Here is a 22,110-nt window from a genome sequence, read left to right as displayed (position 1 = left end):
GATAGACAAACAAAAGACTTTCAGTTAAGAGAATAGAATAACAAATTACTTGATTACCAGGTCTTTCCACAATATCAGAACAGTTCAGGAAAAACATACATACATATTTCACATAATGGATCATAAGGTACTAAAAATTTAAATCCTAGGAAGTAATAAAAACTAAAGATTTAAAAGTCAATATATCAATATACATCTACAGTCAATTATTATTAGGTTGGACCAAAAGTAACTGCAGTTTTTGCCATTACTTTTTTTTTTTTTTTTGAGACAGAGTCTCACTGTGTTGCCCAGGTTGGAGTGCAATGGTGCGATCTCAACTCACTGCAACCTCCACCTCCCAGATTCAAGCTATTCTCCTGCCTCAGCCTCCCGTGTAGCTGGGATTACAGGTGCAGCTACCACACCTGGCTAATTTTCTGTATTTTTAGTAGAGACAGGGTTTCACCATGTTGGCCAGGCTGGTCTCGAACTCCTGACCTCAGGTGATCCACCTGCCTTAGCCTCCCAAAGTGCTGGGATTACAGGCATGAGCCACCGTGCCTGGCCACCATTACTTTCAATGGCAAAATTGCACCAACCTATTAAAATCAATTAGTAATGATTAAGTCACATGCCCCACCTTTTGATAGTAAGACTGATGGGTAATTTAGTAGCTCATCCAAAAAATGTCCCATAAGCATTTTAAAAATATAACATTTCTTATATTTTAAAATAATAGTTAGATCCAAGCATGGGAGCTTGGCAAAAATTTAAAAAAATAAAAAATAATAATAGTAATGAAAAAGTGTTAGGACAGAGCAGCAATGCAAACCTTGCTACATCCTATAGAGGTCAGAGACTTCATAGCATTTAATGTACTTGTGTTGGGTCATATGGTTTAAAAAAAAATGCCTATTGTGAAACTAGATATCATGTTATCCAGGATAACAGGAAAATAAGAAAACAGATGGAAAGTAAACAGTTTTTCCATGTAAAGCCCAACTGAACACATGAAAATGGCTGAGCCAGCTTGCTCAGATCTATAATCCTAGCACTTTGAGAGGCCAAGGTGTGTGGATCGCTTGAGCTCAGGAGTTCGAGACCAGCTTGAGCAACATGCTGAAACCCCATCTCTACCAAAAAAAAAAAAAAAAAAAAGAAAAAAAAAATTAGCCAGGCGTGCTTGTGTGCACTTGTAGACCCAGTTACTTGGGAGGCTTAGTGAGGTTACAAGAAGTGCTTAAGCCTGGGAGGCAGAGTCTGTAGTGAATGGATATGGTGCCACCGCACTACAGCCTGGGCAACAGAGTGAGACCCTGTCTCAAAAAAAAAAAAAAAAGAAAAATGGCTGAGCTTAAGGAAGTCCACAAAGAGACTGAATTATGTACCCACTCTGTTTGAAGGCATTTGCTGAGCAGTTACTGATTTTGTGAAATAGACTTAAATTCAAATATGAAAATTTCTGATTAGAAGCAAGATTCTCCAGGCCTGTCAGAATGAGAGACGATCAAATTGAGCAACAATGGGTGGCTGGAGGTCTCATATCTTAAAGGGAATGACAGATCATTACCTGGCCTGGGTAATTTACAGTCCCCTGCAGATGGAGGCCTTCAGGCTGGTCCGGTGGTTTGATGCTCCCCAGAAAAGTGATGTGAAAAACGGTTACAATTACTATTGTGCCAATCACGACTTATATGCCATCCTTCCCTGCCTCCCCACCAAATGTTACTCATTTTATAACCCTTATGAATTAAGCAGCAGACACAATTTCCCACTTCCTTTTAGAAATAACCAACATAGAATGTTTGGACTCAAAGACGACGTAGGCCAAATCTATATTCCAGGTGTTAATATTAAAACCCAAGCAAAACCTTATGTTGGCCAAGGACTTTATTCTCACATAAGACTTTTTGTGATAAGAACTAAACCAGCTCTAAGGATAAGACCATCCCTGAAACCCATGCTGTGGACCAGCCAAGGCTCCTGCAAATGCCATAAAGACACCAGCAAACAATGATTCTTTCAAGGTCCCCGGTTCCTTGGCAACAATGCTGACTGACATTTGCATGTGATATCACATCCTGAATAAGCATGACGTGGAGGAAGTGAGTAATCGATTCTTCCTGCTGAACGACCGCCAGGCGCTAGAGAATCCACAGGAGAGCGGCACTGCTCATGCCACACAGTAGGTCACAAAGGCCCGCACAGCAAGGCTGAGGCTCCGCTTCATGCTCGCGCTATATGGCTTCGATTGGTTCAAACAAGTTTTAAAACAGGAAGGAGAAATGGCAAGAAGAAATAAAAGTCGAAACAAGCGGTGACAAATGAGGAAATGCCAGGCTAAAAATTATCTATATTTTTATATAATGGAGGCATGTGACTTCCCATCTGTCTAGTGACAAATAAATATGAGAATAGCATTTTGTTTTCAGCAAAGGGAAAATACTTTTGACCTATGAAATATGACCATTTTATACTCCTACTTGTCTCATTGTATGAAATAAAATATGGCAGACTAGAAAAATAACATTTATTATTTGACACAAACCCCGTTGTCCAGAACTACTACCCACTTTCCAAAATAGAGACGTAACGGCCGGGTGCAGTGGCTAATGCCTGTAATCCCAGCACTTTGGGAGGCCGAGGCGGGTGAATCACTTGAGGTCAGGAGTTCCAGACCAGCCTGGCCAACGTGGTGAAACCCCATCTGTACCAAAAATATAAAAAATTAGCTGGGTATGGTGGTACGCACCTGTAATCCCAGCTACTGGGGAGACTGAGGCAGGAGAATCACTTGAACCCAGGAGGCGGAGGTTGCAGTGAGCCGAGATCATGCCACTGCACTCCACCCTGAGCAATGGAGCAAGACTCCATCTTAAAAAAAAAAAAAAAAAAAAAAATAGAGACATGGGGAAAAGAGCAAAAAGGTTTAACACACTCAGATGTGATCTAAGAAACTGAGCCTTTTCTGAAAATGAAAAATATGCCAAAATAAGATACTTGGGTTAATAAATAATGTTTTTGTTATGTTTTCCTGTAGCTTGGGTACTTTAATGAAAAGGAAGTTAGAAAGTTAAACTAATTAAAAAATAATTAATAGGAACTTCATTTTGTTACATTTAGGTATTAAATCAGACCACGAGACTTGAACTTCAGCTCTTGGAACACTCCCTCTCGACAAACAAATTGGAAAAACAGATTTTGGACCAGACCAGTGAAATAAACAAATTGCAAGACAAGAACAGGTAATAACAGTACTAAAACATTTATAATTCAGGATTGCACACTTTCCAGATAAGAAAGTTGGTCTCAAATGATGAATTATCAGAATGGTGAGTTTCTTTATGTCTAGTGTAAGGGTCAGAAACCTCATGAGGGAGGAGAAGGGAGAGGGCTTGGAGAAAATTCCTGCACAGGCACAGATCTCCTAACACAGTCCTGGATTTTACCTTTCATTCCCCGGTCCCTTAAAGATCCTCCTACAGTAATCCTCCAAACCCCGCCTCAGTATTACACATGCTAATCTATTTTAAAAATACAGCTAGTGTTGTGGAGTCAAAGAACCACTGGCCCAGGCATTTTATTTCAGTATTAACTTGACCAAGATCCTTTGCCCTTGGGGACTTAGCTTCGTTCAATGCAGATAGTCTATAGTATGAAAGCTACACTTATACTGTAAGCCAATGCACTTGTTATGATCCAATGCTTCCTCTTCAAACACACGATAAAGTAAAACCAAAAATATTAAACATGATTATATTAATATTTAAATAAAATACAGAAAAATCTCAAGATCAACAATAGAAAAAAAAATTGTAGGTGATAGGTGGGGACTGTTTTCATAGGTCTGTTCCACTTGAGACAAAAGAGGATAATTTTATGCACATACCTGATGTGCCCATTTCCTTGTTTTTAATCAAGACATGTATATACAACATGGAACATGGCTATAACAATATATCCTATTTGACAATTTAAATAATTCTGTTTTCTAATCAAAAATGATAAACTTCTTGTTCAATAATTGTTCTTTACTGTTAATCAAGAACTAAGCTGAAATAATTCTTTCTGTCCTTTGGATACCAAGTCATTATTGATTTAGGGTTTTGAAAAGCAAATAGATTTTTAAAATTCAAATATTTTTCTTTCATGTTTCAGATTTTTCCTCTATAAATAGTAAATGAACATTTGAGACCAATCATTGAGATATAACAATCCTGCTAATTTCATTTTCTTTTCTGTGTTTTTTTTTTTGAGACAGGGTCTCACTCTGGTTGCCCTGGCTGGAGTGCAGTGGTGCCATCTCAGCTTACTGCATCCTCAACCTCCTGGGCTCAGGTGATTCTCCTATGTCAGCCTCTGAGTAGCTGGGACTACAGGCATGTGTCACACACCCAGCTGATTTTTTTATTTTTATTTTATTTTTTTAGTAGAGACGAGGTTTTGCCATATTGCCCAGGCTGGTCTCAAACTCCTGAATTTAAGCTGTCTGTCCACTGCAGCATCCTAAAGTGCTGGGATTACAGGCATGAGCCACCGTACCTGGCGTCATTTTCTTAAAATAGTCTTACTTAGTAATGTTCTCTTCAAAATGCTGCAGTGATTCCCGGAACACATGGGAGCTGGAAATTACTTTTCTCTTGCCTGTTATACAATGATGTCCGTGACAAACCTAGGATATGTCCGGTTTGTAGAACACACCCTAATACTGAATACTGTTTCCCCACTTGGGTTTCAAATTTAGCATGCTACAATGCTAAAACTACCAATTTGGGTCAATTATGTCCCCCAAATATCATCTTTGCAAATATTTGTCCAATCATATTGGCTTTCAACTATGCCTATAGAAGAATAAGCTTTTTCTCATCAGCTATAGAAATCATATTTTTTGTCACAGATATGAAAGGAAATAAAAAGGTTTTTTTCATCAACAGCTATAAATAATAAAAAAAGAAAATAGTGTTGATGATTTTACAGGTGTATGAGTTCTGCATGCTGTGTTTTCTACCTTAAATTCTGACTGGCCTATGATTTTATTTGCAAGAATATCATTACAAAAATATGCAAATGGTATTTCACACTGGACAAACCACATTTTAAATAATCTTTTATAATTCCCCAAAAGCGCAATTGCATTCTTTATAGAATAGATTCAAGCCAGGCACAGTGGCTCATGCCTATAATCCCAGCACTTTGGGAGGCCAGAGTGATAGGATTTCTTGAGGAGTTTGAGTCTAGGCAGGGCAACATAATGAGAACTCATTTCTACAAAAAATTAAAAAATTAGCCAGATGTGGTGGCACACACCTGTAATCCCTCCTATTTGGGTGGCTGAGGCAGGTGGATCGCTTGAGCCCAGGAGTTTGATACCAACCTGGGCAACAAAGAGAGACCCCATCTCTCCAAAATTACATACTAATTTACAATGATCAGGGGGCTGGAATACATTTAAGAGCTACAATTGCATATCTAATAATTATTATTAATACTGATTGTTATTGCTTATGGGCGACACATGTAATGGGTAGCCAGTTCCTTGGCTGGTTAATATTGTTTGCAGGGTTAAAGATTCAGAAAATGTTACTGTCAAAAAAAGGTGGATTTACAGATCATTCGAACTAAAAGTGGCCCGAGAGTTCATCAAATCGAATGCCTTCATTTTACATAGAGCTTTATTTAGATAGATATTCACCCAGACAGACATGCACATGAGGTCCACAGCAAGATGACTGCCCATGTGACACAGGAAGCCATGTGCAGAGGTGGGATTCCCAGCCCAAGGCTCCTTCCTTTCGCCTGAAGGTGCTCGTGACACCAAAGGTGACTTCTCAGGGTCTCCATTTTCTCTTCAGTGAAACCATGACCTTCATATGCATTCCTGTGATACCTTCTATTTACAGACCTTACATGGCCACAAGGGTAGTTTTTCCTCAAGGGAGACATTCACAGCCTTGTCTTTTTAGCTTGATGATGTGAAGACCATCAAAACATCTAAATTTCTGCAGTCTTAAGACTAGGGTTCATGATGCTTTCATTTCTTGATTTTTCTCCAAAACCCTAAAAAACACCTTGTACATGGTAGGGGTTCAATACATCTCTGTTAAAGATAAACGTTAGGTAAGACGTGATCTGAACCCAACTATCACTCAGTGAAACATGCATGTCAATTTCACATGCTTTTGGTTCCTAGGAAAGTAAGTGCAAAGTGATTCAGGAGGCTTTAGATAATTCACAGCAGTGTTAAATGGCCGGTTCAAGGTTTCTTTATCAAGCAGGTGGGAAAATAATTTTTCTCTGCTCTTCATATGCCCTCTCAGAAAAGCTAGTGAAATGTATAGAATATTTCACCAGCTTCTAATGTGACATTAACAGAAGCTGTGGTAACTTGTTAGTAGACAGAAAATAATTCTGAAACATAAAGATGCCATCACTGATATATTCCATTATTAAATAAGACAGCTGACTTATACAGGACTCAAAAAAGGGAATATGAGGTCCCCTTCCTTTAAAACAAAACTTGGCAATGTGCAAATTCACGTGTACTAAACTTTATATTGGAAGGAAAATGTCAGAGAGAGGAATCTGACATCTGGTCACTGTTTTTCTATTTTTAAAAGTGTCTATATTTTGAAAGCTTTATTTACTGGCTTTGTACAAGCAAAATGAAGATATTGAAACATCTTTAGTTGCTGCTTTTCCTGCAGTTATCACAGAAAGCCTCTTTAGGTGCTGAATAACGTAGTGTCAGGCTATCCAATTTTCCTCTTGTATCTTATTAAAAAAAAAAAAAAAAAATGCCAGCCAGGCACAGTGGCTCATGCCTGTAATCTCAGCACTTTGGAAGGCCGAGGCAGACGGATCAGGAAGTCAGGAGTTTGAGACCAGCCTGGACAACATAATGAAACCACGTCTCTACTAAAAATACAAAAAATTAGCTGGGCGTGGTGGCGTGCCTGTAATCCTCACTACACAGGAGGTTGAGGCAGGAGAACTGCTTGAACCCGGGAGGCGGAGGTTGCAGTGAGCCGAGATCGCGCCACTGCACAACAGCCCAGGCAACAGTGCAAGACTCCGAGACTCCATCTCAAAAAAAAACAAAAAACAAAAAACAAAAAAAAAACCCTGCCAAGTACCTTGACTGTGCATGTCTTTGAGTTTGTTCCTGTGAAACAGTTAACATTCTCAAATACATAGTCTCTACTCTCTTAGATTTGTTTTCTCTGGCTTAATGGACAGGAACTATTTTTAGTTTAAAAGTGGTATGCTCTTCATTGAACATATTTATAGTAACGTATGTTTATAAGTTGAAATTAGAAAGACAAACTATATAACCATTAATAAAATATCTTAGGACTTACATGGCATAATTTTACCAGCTCTCTAAATAATTTTTAAAAAGCTTTTCGGCCAGGCGTGGTGGCTCATGAGGTCGGGAGATCGAAACCATCCTGGCTAACACGGTGAAAGCCCATCTCTACTAAAAATACAAAAAGTTAGCCTGGCATGGTGACACACGCCTGTAGTCCCAGCTACTCGGGAGACTGAGGCAGGAGAATCGCTTGAACCTGGGAGGGGGAGGTTGCAGTGAGCCGAGATGGCACCCTTGCACTCCAGTCTGGGTGACAGAGCGAGACTCCATCTCAAAAAAACAAAAAAAAAGCCTTTCAAGGGCCTGGCTCATATATTAACTGTTATGTATTAAGTACATGCGATAGCGCTGGTTAGATTTTTTAGAGAAGGAACAGGGCCACATTAAAAGAAGGAGAGAAGCAGATTTCAGAGTCAGAAAGTTCTGGGATTGGATTCTGCCCCTGCCACCTGCTGTGTGTGACTTTAGTTATGTGATTCATTGTTCCTACATTTCTTTTCTTTTTTTTTTTTTTGAGATGATGTCTCGCTCTGTTGCCCAGGCTGGAGTGCGATGGCATAATCTCAGCTCACTGCAACCTCCACCTCCTGGGTTCAAGCAGTTCTCCCGCCTCAGCCTCCTGAGTAGCTGGGATTACATTCATGTGCCACCACACTTGGCTAATTTTTGTATTTTTAGTAGAGACAGGGTTTCACCATGTTGACCAGCCTGCTCTCGAGCTCCTGGCCTCAAGTGATCCACCTGCCTCAGCCTTCCAAAGTGCTGGGATTATAGGCGTGAGCCACTGAGCCCGGCCCTCAATGTCCCTAAGTTTCAATTTCCTCATTGGAAATGGGAATAATAATGTCTATATTAACGTTAACAAACATTCATTGAGTGTTACTGTGTGGCAGGTGCTAGTCTAAGCATTTACATTTTTTTTTCTTTTTTTTTTTTTTTTTGAGACTGAGTCTCACTCTGTCACCCAGGCTGGAGTGTAGTGGCGCGATCTCGGCTCACTGCAAGCTCCGCCTCCCGGGTTCATGCCATTCTCCTGCCTCAGCCTCCGGAGTAGCTGGGACTACAGGTGCCCGCCACCACGCCCGGAGAATTTTTTGTATTTTTAGTGGAGACGGGGTTTCACCGTGTTAGCCAGGATGGTCTCGATTTCCTGACCTCGTGATCCACCCGCCTCGGCCTCCCAAAGTGTTGGGATTACAGGCGTGAGTCACCGCGCCCGGCCAGCATTTACATTTTAAAACTCATTTGTTCCTCACACCAACACCATGACCTAGGTAATATTACCCTAATTTACAGGTGAGGACATTAATGCATAGGGTGACTAAGTAAACTGGTCCAAGTCGCAGGGCTGGTAAGCCAGGACTTGAGTCTGGGAGAAGTATTCACCTCCCCATGAAGCAGTATTTCTCACATAGCATTAAGTGCTATTATTATCATTAGGATTAATATTAAAATATAAATAGTTTAGGAGAAAGCTAATATCCTACCCAAAGGTCCAGCCCAGTTGAAACTCTTCCTTCTCAAAAAAGCACTTCATGAGCACTAAGCTTGAAAGAGCAGCACCCTTCTTCTGAGTGCTTTAGCATCTAATACAAGTAACACCCATGTCCCACCTATCCTGGGCCAGATGGGGTACCTTTTCTTGTGTGTATACATAAGTCTGCATGTACATACATATATGCTTATACGTTTACATATATACACACATTTATATATCTAATCTTCTCAGCAAGTTTCAGAGATTCCTTAGGGCTCTGGTAACATCTTATTACTTTATAACCACTACAATATCTTAACAGAGTGCCTTGGAGAAGTAGAGATTCAATAAATATAAAATATTTCATTAGAATAGCCTTCACTAACTAACAATTCTTTTCCTTACAAGTTTCCTAGAAAAGAAGGTGCTAGCTATGGAAGACAAGCACATCATCCAACTACAGTCAATAAAAGAAGAGAAAGATCAGCTACAGGTGTTAGTATCCAAGCAAAATTCCATCATTGAAGAGCTAGAAAAAAAAATAGTGACTGCCACGGTGAATAATTCAGTTCTTCAAAAGCAGCAACATGATCTCATGGAGACAGTTAATAACTTACTGACTATGATGTCCACATCAAACTGTAAGTTTACATATCATGTTTTCTTCAACGTTAATAACCGTTAGTCAGTAAAACTCTCAAGACCAAAAAATTCTCACCTTTCAGAAAACGCACTATTTCTCATATATTTCATATGAAATATCTACCAATTAAAATGAAGGAAGAAGAGAAGGGGAAATATATGTTATACTAATTATTATGAAGCAAACACCCCAAACATACTTTTGATTCATGGCAGTAAAGAGCCTACTTTTAGTTAGTTCCATCATTAATTAGAAGGATGAGACTGGGCAAATTACTAAACCACAGCAGATATTAATTTATTTAGGTTTTACATGGGAAAAATAATATCAGACCCATGGGATGGTGATTAAGATTAAATGAGATAATACTCTCAGTGAATGGCATAAACTGGCACTTAAGAGATGCTAGTTCCCTTATCTTGCCAGGTTCTTAAGCACATTTTGCCTTCCTTATTATTGTTTTACTTTGCAGTGTCTCTTATATATTGGAGGGAAGGGCCAGGTGGGGAGGATCACGCCTGTAATTCCAGCACTTTGGGAGGCTGAGGCAGGCAGATCACTTGAGGTCAGGAGTTCGAGACCAGCGTGGCCAACATGGTGAAACCCTGTCTCTACTAAAAATACAAAAATTAGCTGGGCGTGGTGGTGGGCACCTGCAATCCCAGCTACTTGGGAGGCTGAGGTAGGAGAAACAATCACTTAAACCTGGGAGGAGGAGGTTGTGGTGAGCTGAGATGTATCACTGCACCACACTATGTCCTCAGTGGGATAATGGCCTGAAGGGACAGGCAACGGGGTCATGATACAGATAACAGTGTTTAGGGACATTCTTTTTAAATTCTTCCATACTAAGTTTACCCTATTCTACTCAAGATGAAAGATCTTCAAAAGTAATAATTTAATTTATGTGATTGTGAAGTACTTTCATTACATGTAATTGATGATCAGCAAAGGAAGTTTGGATTATTTGAAGTATTTTAATTACATGGAATTAATGACCAAAAAGTAAGTATTAATCTTTTGAGAATTAAGAAGAAAACAGGCTGAAAGGAAACTTTCTAGAAAGGTTAAAAAAGTGGTACAGCCTTTTGCTTACTTAAGATTTCCAAAGTAATAAAACTCACCAAATGATTGGGTCTTGAAATAACAAGTGTTTGTCTTTTCATGAACTCCATTTAAACACCTTACTATTTTTTAAAAGCAGCTAAGGACCCCACTGTTGCTAAAGAAGAACAAATCAGCTTCAGAGACTGTGCTGAAGTATTCAAATCAGGACACACCACGAATGGCATCTACACGTTAACATTCCCTAATTCTACAGAAGAGATCAAGGTGAGGTATTCGTCTCCCCTTACTAACGCCCGGGCTCTAGGCAGGCCGCTTTAGAGAGTGAGGAACCAGAGAGCCCAAGTCTCTCCCCAAAGATCTTCCCCAGCCTCACACAGTACAAAGCCGTAGTTACTGGGCAGCTACCTCGCCTAGAGTGCTTGCCAAGGGCTCTCAGTTCCGCTGCTGTGCAGAAATACAGAAGCTGCATATGAATGATGTAGAAATGTCTATCTTATCTTCGGCAAGAAATACATTCTCCTTGCATTTTGCTTGAATAACACATACTGTCAGTTGTTTTTCCTGAGGTGTCAGACTCATTTCCTTAATTTTAAAGCAAGTTATCTTCCAAAAACTGAAGGCCGAATAACCATAGTGCATCAGCCATAGAGGTTTCATGAAATTAATAACTTCTACTGCCATGCCAAAGTCATTTTTCAGTGATATTATTGTTCCTTTCTTTTTTGTGTGTGACTGCATAGTGACTTGTACAGTTTGCTACTGCTGCCCTGACTCACACGAGGATGGTAGCAGTTTTACCCACCATGGTTTCTGCTCTATCTGAGCAAACGCTAACACAGTGCCACAGACCAGTGGTGTCTTAGCATCGTGAAAACAGTTTCAACCTGTGGACTTGCTGACATGGTCTGGGGGACACGCAGGATTCTGAGGTCCACACCATGAGAACCGCTGGGGCAGGCGATTCTAACCTCATCTAACGCAGTGTAGAAGACTCGAAACACACCACAAAGACAGTGTTCATTTTCTTCTCAAGCAGGGGAGTTCACTTCAAGGCATATGTCCAATTACTGCATGTAACTTGAGTGGACGGTCAGTACTCACAGCAGGCAAAGCCACAATACAGCTTACCTCAGTCATTCCTAGTTCTGAAGCCTCACTCAGAGAGCCTGACTCCTGAAGGTGCTTTGGGGACACTGAACTTTAGATAAGGGGGAAAAAAAAAAAAAAAAACAACTCTTCCGGAGAATATTTCAATGTGGCGTCTCTTAAACATTTGATAGGGCAGAATGATATTACATGAGAATCAGTGTGGTGAAGTGTTATGTAACTACTGGATAACTGTATATACTAAATGTCTATAAATATGTCTGCATATAAATGTAAAAGCAGCTACATAATGAACCAACACAAATAACTACAGAGAATACACTGGATACTGAACCAAAATGGAAATTTTCAAGGCTCCTGGAAGTATTATCTCTTTAAACTGAGTATTATCCTAAGTATTTAACACAGTATCAAAGAAAAATACTTTAAAAATACAAGCATTCGGGTTTTAAAGGCCTCGAACTTGAAATAGTAACATGTATCTTGATTATAAACGGAAAAGATAAATATTGTGCTATTCAACATAATGCTTTCCAAAGAAACCCTTCTAATTCATTCATGCTGTGTTAAATCAACCCTGAAAATTAGTTAATGTCCCTAACGCCCTAGAAGCCATGCAACAAGGAAGGAAGGGAACAAACCCACAAACAACACAGTCTGCTGCAGATGAAAAGGCAACGAACAGACTCTAGGCTAAGCCTTTCAATCTCTTCTGCTATCTGGTTTTCATGACAGTTCTGTGCATGCCATTGTCTGTCACCAGATGTTGGCGTGTTCTTGGCCTGGGGACAGGAGTGTCAAGAGGGGGACAGAGGATGCATGTGAAACGGGGATGCCATGGACACTGATGCAGAGGGACAGCCGCTAACCATGCAGCCCCATCACATTGTTGCATCTATGTTTCTCAGCCTAAGTGCAAGCTTCCCACCCCAGTGCACTGTCCCACCCCACGGCCCCCAGAATAACTGAAATATTCTGCAGAAAGATGAAAATATATAGTACTCTGGGATTATATGAGCCTCAGGTCATGGTTGGAAACATTAGGATTTATATTCCCTTTAAACACTTGCGGTAAAAGAAACTCATTTACACAGCAGGGAACAATAAGCTTTCAAAAACCTCAATTTCCTCATCTCGAAAAATAAGTGGTGTCAATTGTTACCTCTAAATTCCCTTCCAGACTTAAGACTCCATAACTCACAATCTGATCCAGGGAGAGATAGACAGACTTGGATGTAAATTCTGGCTCTGCCATTTGTGGCTCTGGGCAAGTCATTTAACCTTTCTGAGAGCTCAGTTTCCCCATCTGTAACACAACAATGATACCCTCAGCCTTGGGGGTTATGACAACACAGGGACAGCCGCTGGGGTAGAACCTCGGACAGTAAATGGGAGTGGTCACCATTTTCACTGCCTTCAAAGACTACCAGACAACTTCTCTGCCTGGCAGGGGACCCGATTCTGCCCTGGTTTATCTAATTCAAGAAAAGAAGGTTCAATTGGTCTTTGAGCAGATCTTTTCCTAAAAAGGCCAAGATGTTGCAGCTTTAGTTTTGAAAAATTCATTAGGTTCTTGTAAGAGAGAGAGACTGCAAGATGGCATTTATCAAAAGCATGTATGCTTTTGCTAGAGACATGGTCACTTCCTTCCCTAAATTTCACAGGACACCTGACTCCTAATGTTTGTCTCTATGGTTTGCTATTTAACCCGTCACTTAATCATTGCCTCAGAGTTGAAGCAAGTCAAGTATTATTTGCTGAAAAACATCAAGCTTTATAGAAAGATATCAGGTTCCTGCGCCATACAGCAGTAGACAGATTAAAGATATTAACTGCCCTTAGGTTTGTTGTAACTGGAGTGGTAAGGTCTTGGGAAGTATCTGAGGACTTCTGCTTTTCTGATCCTGATATAATCGATTTCAGCACTTTTACTCAGTATCTTCTGGCTGGGTAGATAACTCTATTTGAACACTATCTTTCTCTGCAAGTTTTATAGTCCAATTAACCATAATACTCCAGTTTTTACAAATCCTCTGTTCTTTTTTCTAAACACCTGGATGAAGTACTAAGAAAATGTTCTAATAACCTTATCATCATCACTAATGGAATCAAAGCGAATGCTGATACGGCTCAAATCATTTATGTGCTGGCAGTGACTCTCAGACATTTGAGAGTCTTGCCTCTGACTTCCACAACAAGATAAACTTGTTCTCTGAACAAGACAGAACATGTATTTAAGTATTGGTAACTTCATAGCAGTGATTTTGACACTGAAGAATCAAATATTCTTGGAACAAGGATAGGCTCACCAAGAGCCATATCAATGCTTTCAACCCAAGAGCATACCATTTAGGATACAGAATTAACTTCAATATATGTACTGAATCCTCAAACCAACGTAGCTTATTCAGCTGGTTTATGAAATATTTTTAAAAAGACATATTGATAGAAGTGAGCAGCACTGACCATTTTGTTGACTGCAGGCAAATAAGAGGCAGTATTATTCATGAACTGATTTAAACTTGGAACTGTGTTGAGGGACTTTTGGCCTATTTACCAAAGGGTCAGGTTTCTCTGTTTTTGGCAGCATGACGTCAGTGGAAAAAAAACATAACAGGAATTAAACAGACCTTATTCAAATCCTATGTATCACTTAGTAGGTGAGTAACTGATCAAAATCTAACTTTGCTAAATCTTTTCTCCTTTCAAAAATGCAGAATTATGATAGCACAGCAGAGTTGCTGTGAGATTATAGATAATATACACAAAGTATCTGGCAGAGTGCTTGGATGAGAGTGGTATGTAGCAATAATAAAAATCATAGCAATACAGAGTGGTAACAAGGGGTTAGCTTGAGCAGACTGATTTTCTACATCAGATTAATTTAAAATGAGGAAATAATTTTATTCTTAATTAATGTAACTTTCATTAATGGCACCTATCTTTCCAAACATGAGTGCCATTGGGGAAGGCAATACGAGCCGGGTGACCTTCCTGGAGAGAGACCAGAACCATGCTGGGGAGAAGTCCCTTGCAGACCAGACTGTTCCAGGGACAGTTCTCTGGTTCCACTGGCAATGAGGCATCAGGCAGCCACTGCACTTCCTCTGCACCCCTCTTTCCTCATGTAGGAAATGAAAGAACAGGACTAGCACTCTCTTGGTTCTCTTTTCGCTCTCCTCTTTAGGATTCTAACTCGTAAACAGAGAACAGTGTGCATTGAAGCTTACCCTGCCAAATCGCCTCCATTATTCTCAAAAAGACCATGGGGCACAACACAGGAAGAATATTTATAATTGGTTGTGAACCTTAACTTCAATATTTCCTACCTTGTATGTGGCAGAAAATTTATCTTACTTTCTGGAAAACATGTTTCATTCTACGTAATCTTGTTATTTAAAACTATTTATGTAGTCTTATTTTCAGGGGTTTTTAATTTCATAATAAAACTCCAGCTGAGTTGAAATTGAGCATGCATGCGCTTAGCTTAAGAAAGAATTCTGTGTTCTGGACAAAATTTAAACCCACAGAGCCAGTTTAAGAGCAGAAATAAAAAGAGTTGCTTAGAGAAAAACTGTGGGCAGTGAGCAATGTACAGAGAAGCCTGAAGTCATGCCCTTGAGGCCAAGCTGCTAAGCCAAGCTGCTAAGCCAAGCTCAGGTCACACACCTTGCACCAGGACACCGGAGCCTCAAGGCCCTTGTGCTCAGATGTGAACCAAAAAATCTGATTAGTATTGCACATAAAGGAAGCCAAACAGCCCCACTGTATAAGAATGTAACAGGAGTCCTCCAAATCCTATGATCAAAGAGTATATCCCCTTCACATAGCTCTCTGTGGAGCTGGCAGGGGCTGGCATTTAGTGAAAGGTTTCAAGGCTGTGAACACAAGTCAATGGTTTTCTACAGGATGGAGATGTGGGGTTTGGGGCCAATCTGCCAAAATGTGCCGTTCATGATGAATCTCTAAAAAACAGCAATCTCTGGGCCAGCCATCAGGGTGGGGTCTTTAGCCTGGAACAGATGATGACAAGTGAGTCATATTCTCATCAACACTTTATATTATATTACTGTTTATGTTTCACCATCATTTTAAATCCATCACTTTCAATTTATTTGAAACCATCTGTTTCTTAAACAACCCCGATGGTCTACTCTGTGCCTTATATCCCAGAGAACCCTCTCGGCTGAATCCTGTACTCAGGGTCTACATTCCTCCTGCTTTTGCTACGTAAGGGGGGGTGGGGGGAGTTCTGTCACTTATACCCTGCGTTCCCGTTTGCAGGCCTACTGTGACATGGAAGCTGGCGGAGGCGGGTGGACAATTATTCAGCGACGTGAGGATGGCAGCGTTGATTTTCAGAGGACTTGGAAAGAATATAAAGTGGTAAGGACATTCTTTAAGGCATCAGAAAAGAATTTCCCTTGTGAAAAATAGCTTTCGAGATCTGCGGAACCTTAACTACGAATCCCAAACTAACCAATGACTTTTGACATAGTTTTTAAAATTGGTGTTTCAGTCTCCCCTTTAAAGAATGGCCAATATAAGGTAAACTGTATCAAAACAAAAGCTGCAGCCAGGTGCGCTGGCTCACGTCTGTAATCCCAGCACTTTGGGAGGCCGAGGCAGATGGATTACCTGAGGTCAGGAGTTTGAGACCAGTTGGCCAACATAACAAAACTCTGTATCTACTAAAAATACAAATATTAGCCAGGTGTGGTGGCGCACACCTGTAATCCCAGCTACTCAGGAGGCTGAGGCAGGAGAATCGCTTGAACCTGGGAGGCAGAGGTTGCAGTGAGCCGAGATCACACCACTGCACTCCAGCCTGGGCAACAGAGTAAGACTCTCAAAAAAATAAGGCTGCCACTACTTAGCTTATTTTTAAAGGTGGACTCAGCGTTTTTTTGGTAAGCCGACTGTTTAATGGTGCTTCACATTCCCATGAACTGAGCTGTTTATGCCAAGGCTTCTGCTGGTGGCTCCCCAAGTAGTTCTCATTATCCTAATACAAATTTTCTTCCAGCAGCAGCTTAGTGTCTAATAACTGACCTGTTTAAAATCCATTTTCCTTTGGGAAGGACCCTGAATTGTCACAGCACCAGAAGTAATTTCTGCTATTTGATAGTTATTCTATGTTAAGTTGAAGGACTATCCACTTCAAATATACAAAGAAAAAATGACATGAAGTAACTGAATTTAACAATTTGCATTATAGGGATTTGGTAACCCTTCAGGAGAATATTGGCTGGGGAATGAGTTTGTTTCGCAACTGACTAATCAGCAACGCTACGTGCTTAAAATACACCTTAAAGACTGGGAAGGGAATGAGGCTTACTCATTGTATGAACATTTCTATCTCTCAAGTGAAGAACTCAATTATAGGTAAGTGAGTTCATGGTAATTGAAAGAAAAAATTAAAAGATTTGTGGCCGGGCGCGGTGGCTGACGCCTGTAATCCCAGCACTTTGGGAGGCCGAGGTGGGTGGATCACGAGGTCAGGAGATTGAGACCATCCTGGCGAACACAGTGAAACCCTGTCTCTACTAAAAGTACAAAAAAATTAGCCGGGTGTGGTGGCAGGCGCCTGTAGTCCCAGCTACTCGGGAGGCTGAGGCAGGAGAATGACGTGAACCCAGGAGGCAGAGCTTGCAGTGAGCCGAGATCGCGCCATTGCACTCCAGCCTGGGCGACAGAGCGAGACTCCCTCTCAACAACAACAACAACAACAACAAAAGACAAAAAAAATTAAAAGATTTGCTGGGTGACTATTCCAGAAAATGAGAACCACAATGATTTAACCAAGATCTAAACTACTCTTATATTAACCTTAAATGGAAAAACATCTTGTTTCTCAGAATTATTACTTCTTTAAGTTTCTCTGGGTTTAAAATTCTAACTTTGGTTGTAACAATATAAAAGAAACTTCATACAAACAGTATTTTGTCCATTGTGTTTACTGTGTATCTTCAAAGCCTAGAAGAACTCTGCCTGGTAGATAATTGGCTTTCATAAATATTTGTAAAATCAGTGAATGGTAAGTGTTTCCATGATAATATGTCATACGAATAGCATAAATGATGGATACTTGTGACTGTGCTGTTTTATTCCAAAAGGTTTCAAAAGTTAATCTGTCTTTATGAAGTTTAAACACATTCAATTGTGTTCAATCTCAAAGTCAAGATTAGTTGTCAAGTTTAGAGATGGCAGAGTTAGGTGGGATGGTTAGTCAACTCTACTCTCCTCTACAGGAAACACATTAGATTCACAGCATTCCCTGGGTGTTTGCCTTGTCCTCACCCATTTGGTAGCAATAATCATAAGTAATAGCATGGGCAACCTTGACTGGGAATTTACTTTCTGCCTCTAAAATGCCATGAGAGTAGAGAGAGAGAACAGCAATGGGACTTGACAACCTAGTGTGCAAGATAAGTATGGTGAAGCCACCTGCACAGTAGTGCTGGTACACAAGGCACATAGAGGCGCTCCGAAATGTGTGTGCAAACGGTAGGGGCAGAGAAGTGAGACTGTGTGCCCAGTGGCATCAACACCAGCCTAAAGGAGTCTAAAGAGCACAGACTGGTGGCTCCTGGTGATCATGGAGCACACATTATGAAATACCCACTTTGAGGTCAGAAATTAGCAAATGAAGGTCAACACGAACATCACAAAAGCAGTCACCATCTGACCTACAGTCTCATCTTCATCTCATTAATGCCCAAGTCAGACACTCCGCTCCACGACCTGAACAGTCTGAAAGTAGACACCGTGTTAAAGTCTTTGAGCAGGCTGCCCAGGGGAGGATTGTGGTGGGCAGCACAGAGAAGCGGCTAAACGTCAAGTTGCCTGAACAACCAACTGAAAACTCTACAATGCCCAGTATGTCCTGCTGTACAAACAGTGGATGAAAATTCAGAAGCATGTTTGAGAAACAGATATACATGGATGTGACTCTTTAAACATCAGTGAAGCATATTCACTATTCTCATTATGGAAAGATCAGGCTCTCCTGGAGAGGCAACAACCGAGATGAATGAGAAAATAGGTGTTTGGGCCTCACAGCAGTTCCAACTTGACTCCAAAGAGATCAAAACTTCAATGAATTTTGAGACACAAGTGGTTGGTCATTGTTTTACCTCCAAGTTAAATATTTTTTCAACTGGCAACAGTTAGGAATCTACAACAGAAGAATTAAAAAAAAAAAGCACAAAAATTAAGGATTAGGCTGTTTGTATAAGAAGATTTTTACAAAATGGGTCATTACCCTTGTACGCTGACATTATAAAAATATTTTAAACTGAGATGGTTCTTAACAGATATTTCCTTTAGAAATGCAATCAATTTTTGGATAGGCCATATAGAAAAACACACACATTGGTTTAAAGCTTAATTTGCTTGGCAAGATAAAATAGATATTACATCAAAAATTATTATCCCAATAAAACATGATGCTAGCATGATAAGAGAACTGTGAAGGGACTGAAACTTCTCATAACTGCAAATGCTTTGAGATGCCAGTTGTATGCAGCATGTAAGGGATTTTTTTCTGGATGAAATGTTCTCCAAGTGTTGGAAAACTGGAATATACATGTTATAAGAAATGGATAAATGCATCAATAGAATTTGATTCTTTCCAGTAAAACTAAAAGCTACACATTAAACCTGTACATTAAACCTTAAAAATTGGTCACTTTTCACATACATCCTGGCAGTTTTATATAACACTGAGGTTTAATTGTTAATGTTGATGTTACCTCTTTACTCCACTGTTACATAAAATCATCCCTGGCAAAGCTGCAGAGATTGAAAAAAAAAAAATCCACCCATACCAATGTAAAGCAACTTCAAGAACGTGGCCATTCTTAATAACCAAATTTTAAAGAAAGCACTTTAAACCAGTGGGCCATAAAAGGACCTAAAATTATACAAAACCTTTCTAACAGAGACTCATAAGAAATAGTACTCTCCCTTATTTTTCTTGCCTCTGGGGAAAATTTAACAAGTTCCATGAGAACTAAACATGTTCAAAGGAGACAAGAGAGAGTTAAAAGATAAGCAAGGGAAGTGGTTCATCTCAATCCTGTCTATGATTAATGGGAAGACAATGGAAAGAAAGTAAAGTGTTTCAAAATCCCAACAAAGATGAGTATTTATGACCTAGCATTTTGCAGCAGGCATTTAGAGACTGAGCTACGGCCAGTCTCACTTTTGAAACATGTAGGAAAATACTGAGACTCACATGTCCAGTTCACGCCTTAGGATGAAGTTTCTAGGGCTGTCTTAATACTGAAGTCACTTAGGAGCAACACTTACGGACCTCCACATCACATGGCCCCACCCTCATCTTTTCACAACTTCTTCAACAAACAAACATCTCTGTTTAGGTGTGCACCAGTGTTGAAACATGGCAGAGGGGTTTGCTGCATCTGGTGCAAATCCTACCTCCATGACTTAAGAGTCTGACCTCGGACAAGTTTATTTCTCTGAACCTCAGTGACTTTCAGTGCCAAAACAAAGATGGCGGCCACCACTGCAGGTGGTTATAAGCATCCAGTGTGCATGCAGGTGTAAGCACCTGGCCTGGCCCGACCAGCAGGTAGAACTAAAAGAACATTTTCTCTCTTCTTTGTATTCTTCCAATACAAACTGTTAGAAATTATATTATTCCAATGTGGCAGCTAGCAAACATTAACAGGTTTTACAAAGAAGGGCATCATCTTGGTGCTTCAAGTACACTTCTGCCACCATCGCAGCATTTGCTTTGTAGGCTCCTCGCCTGGGTCTTCGTGTGCCTGTTTCTCCATCAGGACGTGAGGACTCAATGTGCCAACATGGCATACCCCATTATGTGAATGCCTGCTCTGATCTGTCCTGAACCATCTGCCAAGGAGCTTCTTTGCAGCAGAAACTCTTGAGCATAGTTATGGAAAATAAAAAAAAAAAAAGAAAGAAAGAAAAAACAACCTCAAAAATATTGTCTTCTCCCTTCCCTTATATGCTCCTTGCTGGTACACAGATGACTGATGTAAGCCGTATTTTTGCAATTCAACTTACAATGGTTCAACTTAAGATTTTTTGACTTTACAATGGTGTGAAGGTGATACACATTCAGCAGAAACTACACTTTGGGATTTAAATTTGGATCTTTCCCTGGCTAGTGATATGTGGCACGATGCTCCCTCATGATGCCGGGCAGCAGCAGCAAGCCACAGCTCCCAGTCAGTCCTATGATCACCAGGGTGAACAACAGACACTGTGTGCATCATGTTGCCAAATGGCTCTGTCTGACTGTGGGCTAATGTGAGTGTTCCGAGCACATTTAAGGAAGGCTAGGGATAAGCTATGATGCTCCGAAGGTCAGGTGTATTCCATGCATTTTCAATATACAACATTTTCAACATACAATGGGCTTATCAGAACATAGCCCCATGGGAAGTCAGGGATCGTCTGTATTGTAAATAGTGTCTAACTTACTCTGACATTTGTTCCTTTCTCAATGTCTAAAAGTTTAATTACATTACCCTACTATACAGACATGAGGCAATGCAGCCACAAGGATTTATTTTCAGCACCGTTCTGTAGATTTCTTCCCCAAACTCAGTGGCCATTCCTTGTCTGCTGCATTCTCCATCCCCCCGGGGCCCCCTGTGGAAAATGATGTTTGAGGTTGCCCAGTTGTCTCAGGACTCCGTCTCTATGGAAGATGACTGGAGACCTGGGAGGAGGACCCTGGTGCTGCATTTCTTTCTCTTCTGTTTATCTGAAAGCAGCAGGAAAATAAATTACAGGGCTCTACAGTCGCTTCTGATAGTTGTGCAAGTGATATGTGTTGAAGGTTTCATGAAAACATCCCTCTTTGCCGAAGGATTTGATGATAAGTTGGTTCCTGTTTATACCAGTGCAAAATATTTTGTCCAGAGTATGCATTAGTCCATTAATGAGTACAGAACACGCTTCTGTAGAATGGAATTCTTCATTACAAAAAATATTCCACTACGGTAAATTAATGACCCTAGCCAATTTGTTTTTTTTTCTTTGCACGCTTACAGGATCCACCTTAAAGGACTTACAGGGACAGCCGGCAAAATAAGCAGCATCAGCCAACCAGGAAATGATTTTAGCACAAAGGATGCAGACCACGACAAATGTATTTGCAAATGTTCACAAATGCTAACAGGAGGTAGGGATGACTTTCTATCTTCCTATTTGTATTGGCAAGGAACAATTTCATAGAGGGAAAGGCTGGCAATTTGGACTACAAATTGTGATTGGTAACGATGTCCACAATTTCATACGTAGACACACTAGCTTGATACAGGTAAATGTGTTTTTCACTTTTTTTAGACTTAAGTTTTAAGTGAAAATATGATATGGAGCTAGACTTGTCAGCAAGCCAACTGTGTCTCCTTAGGACCTAGCCCTGGCAAGGAGAGGGGATATTTGATTCTTAGCAAGCTCTCCTGG

General features: G+C 40.3%; 2 protein-coding genes across 7 annotated transcripts in view; one reads left to right on the top strand and one right to left on the bottom strand.

Moving 5' to 3' along the window:
- Positions 1-22,110, bottom strand: part of MCPH1 (microcephalin 1) — a 240,728-nt gene that overhangs the window by 116,608 nt on the left and 102,010 nt on the right. The window lies entirely within an intron of this gene.
- The window catches only part of ANGPT2 (angiopoietin 2), a 61,879-nt gene that overhangs the window by 33,403 nt on the left and 6,366 nt on the right, over positions 1-22,110 (top strand). Inside the window, exons 3-8 of one of the 2 annotated variants that reach the window (XM_054499961.2) lie at positions 3,106-3,227; positions 9,237-9,469; positions 10,676-10,803; positions 15,931-16,032; positions 16,865-17,031; positions 21,696-21,826. In XM_054499961.2, coding sequence (XP_054355936.1) covers positions 3,106-3,227; positions 9,237-9,469; positions 10,676-10,803; positions 15,931-16,032; positions 16,865-17,031; positions 21,696-21,826 — 883 coding nt within the window. Of the gene's footprint in view, positions 1-3,105; positions 3,228-9,236; positions 9,470-10,672; positions 10,804-15,930; positions 16,033-16,864; positions 17,032-21,695; positions 21,827-22,110 lie in introns of both variants that reach the window. The other variant, XM_054499960.2, reaches the window with a different exon arrangement.

The sequence above is a fragment of the Pongo pygmaeus genome, chromosome 7, assembly GCF_028885625.2.
Source record: "Pongo pygmaeus isolate AG05252 chromosome 7, NHGRI_mPonPyg2-v2.0_pri, whole genome shotgun sequence".
NCBI classification, from domain to species: Eukaryota; Metazoa; Chordata; class Mammalia; order Primates; family Hominidae; genus Pongo; species Pongo pygmaeus.
This window is presented reverse-complemented; position numbering and strand designations above follow the sequence as displayed.